We start from the raw sequence: 13079 nt of genomic DNA on the forward strand, positions 1-13079 counted from the left end.
CCGTTTCGGCTACCATAATAGTATATTCCATCGCTCCCCTTGGGTCGAATACTTTATGAAATGGGTGGAGTAACAGAAAATATAGCTAGAAGGGCTATTTCACTAGCAGCATCCAAAATGCCTATACGAACTCAATTCGTTATTTCCTAATGTAATAGAAAAAAATCTAGAAAGGGCTCTTAGATATGAAACAAAACCATCCTATATTATTCCTAGATTATTCCAGCAAATAGCAGAATCGGGAGCTTTCATTTTCGCGCTGATCTTAATTATTGGTTTAGTTTATGCATGGTGAAAGGGGGCATTAGAATGGTCTTATCTCCTGAATATTCAGACAATAAAAAGAAAAACGGGAAAAATAAGATTGAGACAGTTATGAATTCCATTCAGTTTCATTTAGTTGATCGAACAGCCCAAAATTCAATTATTTCAACTACATTAAATGATCTTTCAAATTGGTCAAGACTCTCTAGTTTATGACCGCTTCTCTACGGTACCAATTGTTGCTTCATTGAATTTGCTTCACTAATAGGCTCACGCTTTGACTTTGATCGTTATGGACTAGTACCAAGATCGAGTCCTAGACAAGCGAATCTAATTTTAACAACCGGAACAGTAACAATTAAGTCCTCCAGAAGCTCCTCATGTTCAATTTTTATTGAGTAATCTGATTCATCGTACTCTTAACGAGGCAGCTAGGGAGTTATCAACATCGTATTTAGAAAAAGGTCCAAGATCATTCTCATACAATTCAAAATCGTTCAATTTTACACTGCTACGATTCTGATCCATTCATAACATTAACAATAGTAACTCATTTAATGATAAGAATTTGATTACGGGAGTCAGACTCACCATTGATGGTTTTTCGACGGCTTGAAGCCAATAATTAAGCCTTAAATGAGTCATGTTGGATCTGTATCCCATAAGAAATTGATCGTTAAACAAGCTATCTCATGTTTGCTCGTCATAAACAGAGCTAGCACATGAAATAAGTACCCCCATGTCCACTTTTTTTGAGAGAAAAGATCCATTTTTATCTCGCACTGCTAATTATGATTTGAGATTATACCTTCAGAATCGAAGGCAAAAACAAGATTACCCCTGACAACCAGGTACAGTAGCAAACCAAAAGTCTAACAAATGACAAAGTTGCTCAATCTCAAAAAGTACATGGACAAATTTGACCAAATTTCCTCTTAATTTGATCGTATAGACGTCGGAAGGAATTCAAACGAGAGAGAGAAATGCGAAAAGAAGAGGTATATATATAAAATAAGCTAAAACAAGATCCTCAAGCCAGAGCATTCTTTGAAAATATTTCGTCTTAAACGAGAACAACATCAATTTTTATAAAAGAAGAGGCACAATGTACGGCTGGATACCGAACAAGGTGGTTCACTATTCACTGCAGAATGAACCAACCAAAAAGGAGATTTCTTTTACAATGTTACCTACTACAGCTCAATTCAGGATTGGTCAACTAGATGTCTATCCCAAAAATTACATCCAACATAATTTATTCAAAATCAACACCAGAAAAAAAAAAAAAAAAAAACAGAGAGAGGAAAAGAAAAAAACCAGCTAAAGGCAGACTAAACTACAAAGAGAGCACGGACTAAACAAACAAGTAAAAGATGCAGCCCAACAAAACATTTAAGTGTCTTTATAGATGATTACTTCATGAACTGAAGTGAAATCTGGAATGGAGCCTCATATATAGTTAAGACAAACATAAACTTCGGAACATCTCACTTAACAGCTGGAGGTAGCATTGGAATACACAACATGTTACACCACCGTGCATTGGCGGATGCAATGGACAATCACAAGAACATCACGACCAGGAACTAATAGCATTTTGAAATTATTTTAATAGCTGGTGATATAAGGGTGATGTACAGTGGTGGAGTAGCAATAAGTCTTGACAGGAGCCGGCACACAACAGAATGATCCAACAGTTTATTTTGTTCGCCAACTAGTTATGCAATGATTATAATACAGAGATTAGATTGTTATGCTGTAAACAAGAACATAAAGATTGTTACAAAGAGATTGCAATACAAAAGTCAAGTATTGGCTTAATCCATATCTAGCTAATACATGGATTCTAGTTCCACATTCAATTAGAATAAAGATATAGATTCATGTGTAAGTTATGCAGCGTAAAGTACCAGAAACCAAACCTTGTATTTAATAAACGGAAAAGGCTCGTAAATACCCCTAACCTATGGGAAAAGGCTCATAAATACCCTCCTTCCACCTTTGGGTCTAAAAATACCCTTAAAGTTTGTTTTTGGCTCAAAAATACCCCTCAAACTAACAGATTGGCTCTGTTAAAAAGCCACGTGTCATTTTCTAATTGGCCCATTTTTTTTATTTCAGAATAATTAAAACCCACCCGTTTTTTAAAACCCAAACCCACCCTGACCCGTTTTCACTCTAAATTAAAGATGGTACAATCTTTTCGGATATTTTAACACAAACATTCACAAGACTTTTGGCCGTAAATTGGTCCGAAATCAGTCTGTAATCATATATGTGCGACTGGGCTAAGCTTCAAGAAGACACTAAATTTTCAGATATTTTAACACAAAACAAAAATCTTTGTGATAAAATGGAGGATTTTGAAGAGTTATCAAATAGACGACTTTGAATATGGTGATTGACATTTGAAATGGATAATTAGTGGGGGAGTGACAGTAATACATATGGTGTTGATGATGAATGAAGAAGAAAAAGAAGCAACAGTGACCAAGTGCGTACTGCAACTGATGGACAAATATCAAATCTTTAAGCAAACTTGAATGGAGGATTTTGAAAAAATAAAAGCAGTATAAAGAAGAGGAAGAAGGAAATTAAATTGAATGGAGAAGAAGAGACTCAATGTAGCTTCAGAAGTGAAAACGGGTCAGGGTGGGGTTGGGTTTTAAAAAATGGGTGGGTTTTAATTATTCTAAAATTATTAAAAAAAAGGGCCAATTAGAAAATGACACGTGGCTTTTTAACATAGACAAACTTGATCTGTTAGTTTGACGGGTATTTTTGAGCCAAAAACAAACCTTAAGGGTATTTTTAGACCCAAAGGTGGAAGAAGGGTATTTATAAGCCAAACTTGATCTGTTAGTTTGAGATGCATTGGTTATGTACAACAACAACAACATACCTTGTGTAATCCCACAAGTGGGTTCTGGGGAGGGTAGGATGTATACCTCTACCTCTGTGGGGCAGAGAGGCTGTTTCCGGAAGACCCTCGGCTCAAAAGAAAAGAAAGGAAAGGAAAATAAAAGAAAAGGAATTCGACAGACAAAATAGCAAGAATAGACAACTACGTGACTACTAAATAATACTACTAATAGGCATACGTGGAGAGGGGACTAGCCCCTACCTCTCCCACCTACAGTGCATCTTGAAAAACGTTGAATTAATAATGCAACAAATCAAGCAACAACTTACCTCTGTACAGGAGCTTTTTCAAATCGAAGAATTCATAACCCATAACTCTAAAGAACATATTCTACAAACACTTGCTGCAGACTCCAACGAAGCTGAAACCCATAACTTAGGTGTATCGAACAAGTTACACCCACATTCTAGAGTTCCGCAGATATAATGATATTGAGTAGAGCATCATCTACATCATACAAACTCAATTCAACGGAAATACACAGGTATCATTTTCCATTTGAGTATTAGCTTGCAACGAACCTCGTAAACACAATCAGCGGTGCACATCACCACACATTCAATCAACAAAAGATAAAGACGATCAATAATCAAATACACCAGCAGGAATTCATCATATTGAACTTTAATCTGCGAAATTATAATAGAAGTGCACCTATTCGGTAACATTGGTCATACCAGTAACTTACCAACTCCCCTTTAAACCATCAAAAGCAATAAACACACGAGTAACAACAAAGTGTAATCAGAGTACATTTAAATGCATGTAGCAATTAAGCATTAATTTAATCACCCATTTTCCTAAATTATGGTCATGCTAATGAACACATTTAGCAAATGTGATCTCACGTAGACTAAGATGAATTTCACATTCTTGAAGATTTCATGGTCAAGATTAAATTGTTTGAGTCTCGAAATCCAAATAGTGCCACATACATTGGAACAAAGGGAGTAGTAACTTACGAATTCCCCCTTAAATCATCGAAAAGCAATATACACACGAGTAACGACAAAAGTGTAATTATCACAGGACATTTAAACGCATTGGATCATAATATTCAGTACAAAGTAACAGTAAAATACGCATTCAAATGGATTTATATATGAAGAGAAAGATCAACTGTTTACACTTGCTCTCAAACCACCTCCTTAGCTGGCTTCTTGAGATCATCGACAACCTTAGTAGTAGGAAGAACCACGTAGCCAATCTTCTTAGGACTGTCATCAAAATCATCATCATCGGAATCGTCGAAATCAAAGGTTGACGGCCAGAAGAGAGACCAGATCAAGTACATAATAGCGGCGGTTAAGGCACCACAACCAGCACCGAAAAGCATAGCACCCATAACCCTCATAATATCCTTAGTCCTATCACGAATTGAGGTCGAGTGAAACAACTCTACTGGAAACATCGAAGAAGATTGCGTTACATCTTCTTGTTCTTCTCTTTGAATGAGTTGATGTTCTTCGACCGTATTGATATGATCGAACAAGATAGCGTTACGGCCGAGGAAAATGGAGGGTTTGTTGTCGACGTGGCGGCGGAGAGGGGAAGTGGTGAAGAAGAAGGTAAGGGAATTACGGTTAGAAGGGTAATGGGAGGTGGAGGTGAAGAAGAAGAGGGTGTTGCAAGGGCGGGCGGTGGTGGTGGAGAAGGAGAGGAGGACAAGGACAAGGACAAGAGCCAATTTCCAGGTCGCCATGAGAGAGAGATGCTTTTGGGGATTGAGGAAATGGAGAATTACTTGTGTGTCACTTTTGGTGAGGACTTGGGGAGGAAATAGGAGAACTTGTGACTCCGTGGGGGTGAGGTGTATCGGATTTGAACTACTCACCAATTGACCTTTTGGCTTCTCTCAAAATAACTACTCCTTCTTCCCCATTTTTATGTGACTGTTTCCCATTGAGGAGTCGAACCAAAATGACTCAATAAAAAAATTAAGTGAACTAAAATATTCCAACAAAAAAAAGTTACAAAATTATTTTTAGCGTACAAAAATACTGTGCTAAAGCAGTTCATCGAGATAGAGCCGTAAACTGCTTTATACTGTGCTAAATTTTTTTTATTGCGCTATAGCGAGCACTAAAAAAAAAAAAAATTGGTAAACTTTTTTTTGTTTTTTTTTGCAACACTTAGTATATTTTTTCATACTTTGACCAACGATTAGTCGTGTGTCAAGACTTCGAAACGTCAATATTTTATATAGAACCTGATATTTTTTCTGCGTACAATAATATAGGCTCAATACATCAAGGATACGTAGACGTTCGAATCGCCATTTTAGGGGTTGAAAAGGTGCCCGAAGTAAGTTTTGTTTGAAAAAACTTAGTGTTTTTTGGCCAACTTTTTTTTTTTTGTAACACTTAGTATTTTTTTCATACTTTGACCAATGATTAGTCGTGTGTCAAGACTCTAAAACGTCAATATTTTATGTAGAACCTGATATTTTTTTCTGCATACAATAATGTAGGCCCAATACATCAAGGATACGTAGACGTTCGGATAGTCATTTTAGGGGTTGAAAAGATGCCCAAAGTAAGTTTTGTTTGAAAAAACTTGGTGTTTTTGGCCAACTTTTTTGTTTTGTAATACTTAGTGTTTTTTTCATACTTTGACCAATGATTAGTCATATGTCAAGACTCCGAAACCTCAATATTTTATATAGGACCTAATATTTTTTTCTACGTACAATAATATAGGCTCAATACATCAAGGATACGTAAACATTCGGATCGTCATTTTAGGGGTTGAAAAGGTGCCCGAAGTAAGTTTTATTTGAAAACTTTAGGTTTGAGTGTTCTATATACATAGACGTCCATTTTTATTTAAAGACTTGTTGTCATTAGCTTAAATTTTTTTATTTTTAGGGTTTAGATTTAAGTGTGTTATTTTTTAATGCGTAACTTTATTTCTAATATACGCAATTTTTTGCCCTCGAACGTCCGATTTAGGCGATTTCTTTTTGCAACATATTCAAAATAAAGTTACGCATTAAAAAATAACACACTTATTCCATAAAAAGATCGCAACATCTTATTTTAATAAATCTTTTTTTTTTTTTTTGCAACACTTAGAGTTCTCTTTTCCATACTTTGACCAACGTTAGTCGTGTATAAAGACTTAGAACCTGATTTTTTTTCCTGCGTACTATAATATAGGCTTAATACATCAAGGATACATAAGCGTTCGGATCGTCGTTTTAGGGGTTGAAAATGTACCCGAAGTAAATTTTGTTTGGAAACTTTAGGTTTAAGTGTTTTATTTTTTAAGATTTTGATTTAAGCGTGTTATTTTTTAATCAAGACATAACTTTATTTTGAATATAAATCTAATTCAATTTGATAAAAAAGTATTTAAAAAATATAGAGAGAAAAAGCTAGTTGTAAAGTGGTCAAACTGTAGATGGTCATAACTTTACGCTCGGACGTCTGATTTACGCGATTTTTTTTTTTTGATTTTGGGTATTTTTCTGAGATCTATACGGACAAACCGCCGTTAGGCCGAGCCAATTTAAAAAAAAAAAACACCTTTTATCTCATTCAATTTTAATTTTCCCCCAAATTGGCGTGGAATTTTCAGTTTTATTTACTTATAATATGATGATATACAATAGATTTCAACGTAAAAATCCCAGGGTAATGTAGCTGGTGAATGTCAATTTCACTTCTGTGGTTTCAATTTTTGAAAATAAAGCTGACTAATTTTCTCGACATATAAAGTTGACTAAAATAACCTAACAGTCAAACACTAAGTTTTTTCAAACAAAACTTACCTCGGGCACCTTTTCAACCTCCAAAATGACGATCCGAACGTCTACGTATCCTTGATGTATTGAGCCTACATTATTGTACGCAGAAAAATATATCAGGTTCTATATAAAATATTGACGTTTCGGAGTCTTGACACCCGGCTAATGGTCGGTCAAAGTATGAAAAAACACACTAAGTGTTGCAAAAAAAAAAAAAAAAAAAGTTTACCAAATTTTTTTTTAGTGCTTGCTATAGCGCAGTATTTTACTGCGCTATACAAAAAAAAAAAACTCTTTAGCACAGTAAAATACTGCGCTAAAGCAGTTAATGGCTCCGTCTCCGTGAACTGCTTTAGCGCAGTAAGTTTTGTAACTTTTTTTTTTTTTTTTTTTTGTTGGGGTATTTTGGTTCACTTGATTTTTTATTGAGTCATTTTGGTTCCGGACTCCCCATTGAGCACTAAGTTTAATAGCCTGTTTGACCAAACTTCTATTTTGAATTTTTTTTTTTTTTGCAAAAGTGCTTTTAAAAAAATTAATGTTAAATGTCAAATTACGAATAAGGACATGAATAGATTTACTTAATAATTAATAGTATTATTAAGTAGATAAATAATTTAAATGTTTATTATGAAAGACTATGGTTAAGCTTTCATTTTCTTTTTTTAATCAAAGCAGCTAACACTATGTTAGCTTTGATTTTATAAAACAAAAGAACTATACAGAAACAACAATGAAAACACAAGGCCAAAAGTGCCTAAAACATGCACTAAGCGGTCTAAGCAAACAAATAACAACGGCTAAAAACAACAAACTATCCAAGTCTTGATCTGATTTCACCGGAAGCAACCTCAGAGCTCTCAGCAGGTGCTATGAAATCAATAATCTCAGAAGAATGTGCTATGAAATCAATAATCTCAGAAGAATCCTTCTAACTTGAATTTTGAGTACGTTAAAGACTTGTTCTTTACTCATCTGCATGTACTCGATGAATCTGCATTATTCTGTATACTTCATCAGCACACTTGACTTTCCATTACTATACAAATTCTTCCAATAGCCTGAACATCAAGTTAATACCACACATTGGATAGAAAATGCATAGTAACAGAAATTATGTCTACTGATCTTCAATTCTAAACTTCTTATATCTATTGTTGCTGACTCTCTTGTACTCTTCCTTCCTCTTCAAATTGTTGCAGTTGTTTACTGCATTCTGTGGAAGGCAGGGGCGGATCCAGGATTTTCATCCAGGGTGTTCGGAAAAAAAAGGAAGCTAAATATACACTGTAATTTTTTGCCGAGGGTGTTCGAAAGTTAATATATGCACATAAATACAGAAAATTTACCCTATATATAGACTGTAATTTTTTGCCGAGGGTGTTCGGGTGAACACCCTCGGTTGGCTGTGCATCCGCCACTGGTGGAAGGTCCTTAAATGATTTTCAATCTGGTTCCTTGTATATACTGTCTTGAATCTGAATGATGGAATGTGCATTTTATCAATGTTAACCAGCTTCTTTGCAGCTACTGGTAATTCCTGAAAATTATTATAGTTAATTGTACCTGCAAAATCAAATAAATGGTTAGCAAAAAAATCAGCCAGCAAGTTTTCTTCTCTCATGACATGGCCAATGTGTATTAACCCTTTCTTCGTCCATGCTAAGATATTGTGAACCTCCATATTGATTGACCATGACACTTCCTATTCACCTTCAACTATCTTCACCAGAGTTAATGAATCAGTCTCTACAAATAATGGAATCAATTGGTTATTAACACAGTAAACTCTACCATTGTACATTGCTTTTGCCTCAGCTACAAGACAATGTGTATTTGCTATTGTCCTTGCATTGGCATTAATGGACTCCCCTACACTGTCCCTAACACAATATGCAGATGAGCTAGGTCCAGGATTTCCTTTTGATGCACCATCACTGTTACATTTAAACCATCCTTGAGGTGGGCTTGTCCACTGTACCAAAGTAAATATCATCTGAGGTCTATAATCTTCAGGCTGTTGCACCAGATGAGGCCATGAGTTGGACAAATTCTTCATCCAAGGGTGCTTAGTTCTTGCCAATTGCACTAAATTCAGATTAATGTCATATAGCACCTTATACTTAGACATTGTCCCTCCATGCAGAAATGTGTTTTTTCTTTTCCATAGTTGCCATAATATAATAGGAGGTGCTGCCTGATATAATGGCTTTAACTTGACTGAACATTTTGCATCCCACCACTTCTTGACTGCTTGCTTCACTTGGACAAAAAGACCATGAATTCCTGCTGCATCTGAGAATGTTATCCATATTCCTGCTGCATACTCTCCTGTCAAGAAGGTATGTTCCAATGTTTTTTGTTGTGACTGAGAACAACATCTATAGATAGAAACAATAGATATGCCTAGTCTAGCTAATACATCATCCAATGGTAATTTCTGCTTCCAAACTCTCCATAAGAAAAATGCAATCTTGAACTGCAAACCTTTAGTCTATATTTGCTAAAAAAACCAGTTATGATCCTTTCTCTGTCTGAGCTTATCCCATGCACTTGATACTGTGAACTTGCCATTTCCAGTAAGTAGCCACCAGGCATTGTCCATTGAGTGATTCACTGCATCTCCAGAAACTTTTTTGCAGAATGTACTCTACTAAATCCTTAGGAATTGGTTGCTGCAGTTTTGGAATACTCTATCTTGCATTCATCATCATTTCATCCACATCCTGAATGCTCTCATCCATTGGAAAATTAGAAGGCATCACATCTATAAGAGGGCCTAACTTGGTCCAGTTATCATACCAAAAGTTGGCAGAGCTATTTTGTCACGACCCCAACTAGTGGGCCATAACGGGTACCCGGAGCTGACTACCGAGCACCACTCATCATGCTATCTATCATACCCAACCTGTACATATATCATTTTCAACATATAATTTGTCATAAACCAATTTCCCAATCTCCCAAAACATGAATATATGCATAATCCCTCGAGGCTACAAAATGATGTACAACATATATACACTGAAGAAGTCTCATAACTTCTACAACCCACATATAAGTATCTACGAGAAGTATCTACGAGAAGTACAGAAATCATAAGGATGGGACACGACCCCGCTTTGCCCTAATATGTACACAAAAGAATATACCAAGGAATGGCGACTCCGAAGTAGTAAGGTGCTCCTGCAATTCTGCTGAGTAAGCTCCTAAGCATCTGCACCCTCTCCCTGTCTACCTATAGGCATGAACACAACGTCCATAAAGAAAGGGCGTCAGTACGAACAATGTACTGAGCATGCAAGGCATGTACAACAACATAATAAGGAAATAAATGAGCATAAGATGAAGAGCAAACGTGTAACTGATTGCCTCTTAAGGCGGAGTCATGCATGCTAACTTTTATATTAAAAATAATACCATATCATACATATATAAGCTGCCCGACCATATAGGTGCGGTGTGATCATCCGCGCCCGCATCCGGGCCTCCCCGCATTCGGTGTGTGGCTCACCTTTGCAGCCGCGTGTCTACAGAAGCTATGTAGGCATAATGTGATCATACATGAAACTAACATAAAGCATGCACGAGAGCCCAAATGAAAGCTATGACTCTATCGGAGTGACGTAAGGTCGGTAACCTCCGATTACATTTTGAAATAGTCATCGTCGCTACGTCTCACCTTGAAAGAACTAATGTCATGAGGTGAGACAGCAATAAGGAACAACATCAATGAAATCATAAGGATAGGATTGTCAAGCTCATATTAGCATCATCTCATAGGCTTCGGAATCTCTGAAATAACATCATTATCATGGAACATATCTCATCTTTATTTCATAAGAAAATTCTTGAGCATTATGAACTTTCAACTCTTAGGATGTAATAAGATCATGGAATATAGAAAAGAAATCATAGCATAGAAGTCATGCCTTTGAAGGAAGGAGACTAGCCTTACATACTTTCATGTCTCCTTAACGACTAAGCGTTCTCCCTCCAAGCTCACAACTCTACATTCAAGAGAATTCGTACCAAGGTTAGATCATTAGAAACACACTTAAGTCTAATCTAAAGCGACTAAAAGGCTAACGAAAATTGGGCAGCACTTTCTTTGTTTCGACAACTTCCTCCATATAATAACCAACTCCCAAACATCATCAATAACACCCACAATATCATAATCAATAAACCTCTTCAAGTTAAGCATCATTCAATTTTTCACAATTCCCCTTCAAGGGTATCCATAACCATAATTACAACACAACATTATATTCATTCACATATAATGCTTCTTCAACATCCTTAATATCATTCATAACAAGATTATACTCGTCTCATGCTAAGAATCATGATTCAAATGAATTTACTACTCACAATACCCTTACTTTCATATTTTGGGCTCATATTCTACTTTCTTCTATATTCCAAGTCTTTCGACCACTCAATACCTTTAATAATATGGAATAAACGAAAAACTCACCTTTGATTATGTAGGAATGAGATTTGGATGAAAATACTTCACTTGGAGAAAACCCCAACTTCAACACAAAAGAGATTCTTGACCCTCACAAGCCCTAGTAGCCTTCTTTCACTTGATTCTCTTGATTCTTGGTAGTTAATCCTTGATTTCTCTTAGATTAGTGTGGATATGATATGGGGAATATTCTAGAGCTTTCAAGAGTTGTGGAAAGTGTGGGAGATGAATTAAATGGTCATGGGTCATATATATATATATAGAAATAGAAAAATCTGGAAAAAGTGACCCGATCGAGTTATACGGACACTTATACGGTCCGTATAAGTGACCGTATACTACCATCAGGGATTTTCTTTTCTGTAAAGGTTATACGGACCCTTATACGGACTGTATAAAGTTATACGAACCGTATAAGTGGTCGTATAACTCCACTTTTCCGAAATTAATCTCGTCGATTTGTTTAATCTCAAATTCTTATGGAACCTCCTTGGCACTCGTATAATACTTCATTAACCATCTAAGGACCCTTATAGATTCCCCTCAAGACTTTACTAAATCAGCATTAGCTCGGTTGATACAAAACCCTTCACGAACACAACTTATACTTTACTTCATTCGATGAACTTTCTTCTCTTGCCTCAAGTGTCTTTGGAATCTTAATTAGAATCATTAAGTATCCCTTCTTACTTGTAGGGACGTTATATGCACCTTAACTTGCACTAGTTTAATCACCGCACGATGACGCGAAATGTCCGAGGTGTAACATATTTCTTGGTTCCCACCAAATGTGCTTCTCCATACTATCTCTAGCTTCAATCATTTTCTTCCAAAGTTGAGAGCCTTCTTTCCATTGCACTAAAGTTGGGATCTGCCTTTTACAATACTTGTTCCACATGTAAGTAGAACACAATGTACAACTAGTTCTAAATCTCCACCATAACTTAGCAAACAATGCATTAGAAATATCAAATAGAGATCTGAACCCCAACCCTCCTCCAGTCTTTGGTACACAAACTTTCAACCATGCAGACCAATACGTTCCCTTCCTCTTTATTGCACCAGAAGAATCTTGCAAAGATTTTATGTAGTTCATTTATAGTGTACTTAGTAGGAGCCATTGCAGAAAGCAAATACAGTGGCATACTTTGTAAAACACTAGTAATCAGAACTGCCTTTCCACCAAATGCAAGAAGTCTACCTTTCCAATTCTGAAGTTTGTTCTTAACCTTCTTTATCAAATCATTATAATACACCTTCTTTCTGGAATGAAATATAGGACAACCTAAGTACATGAAAGGGAACTCTCCTCTACTAAAACCAATACTTTGCACCACTTCTTGACTCGTAAATTACAGATGTTTTCTGATGCATATAAAAACAACTCTTGTCCTTATTTATCAACTGACCTGACACAGCTTTATACTCCCTCAACACTGTCATGATTAAGTCTAATGAAGCTTTATCTGCAGAAGCAAATATTATGGTATCATCAGCATATGCAAGGTGGTTCAACTTTGCACTCCACTTTCAAAAGTCCAAATCCAATATACTGGTCATGTTCAAATAAGGAATTTAGTGCTCTTGGCAGCACTTCTGTAGCTAGAACAAATAAAGCAGGTGACAATGGGTCACCTTGCTTCACCCCTCTAGTGGAATGAAAAAAACCA

General features: G+C 36.1%; 1 protein-coding gene across 1 annotated transcript; it reads right to left on the reverse strand.

The window, feature by feature from the left end:
• Positions 1-8055: 8055 nt before the first annotated feature.
• LOC132048805 (uncharacterized) lies at positions 8056-9533 on the reverse strand. The gene is made up of 4 exons (XM_059439489.1): positions 9423-9533; positions 8649-9303; positions 8404-8501; positions 8056-8151 (listed from the first exon to the last, which is right to left on the reverse strand). The coding sequence occupies exons 1-4, from the start codon at positions 9531-9533 to the stop codon at positions 8056-8058; spliced, it is 960 nt and encodes a 319-aa protein (XP_059295472.1).
• Positions 9534-13079: the final 3546 nt, after the last annotated feature.

Source organism: Lycium ferocissimum, chromosome 3 (assembly GCF_029784015.1).
Source record: "Lycium ferocissimum isolate CSIRO_LF1 chromosome 3, AGI_CSIRO_Lferr_CH_V1, whole genome shotgun sequence".
NCBI lineage: Eukaryota > Viridiplantae > Streptophyta > Magnoliopsida > Solanales > Solanaceae > Lycium > Lycium ferocissimum.

Coding starts and splice junctions, on each gene's coding strand:
- LOC132048805 (XM_059439489.1), bottom strand. CDS start 9,533: ATGCCTGGTGGCTACTTACTGGAAATGGCAAGTTCACAGTATCAAGTG. Junction 9,304..9,422: donor TTAGCAAATATAGACTAAAG/GTTTGCAGTTCA, acceptor TGTTGTTCTCAG/TCACAACAAAAAACATTGGA. Junction 8,502..8,648: donor TCTGGTGAAGATAGTTGAAG/GTGAATAGGAAG, acceptor TTGATTTTGCAG/GTACAATTAACTATAATAAT.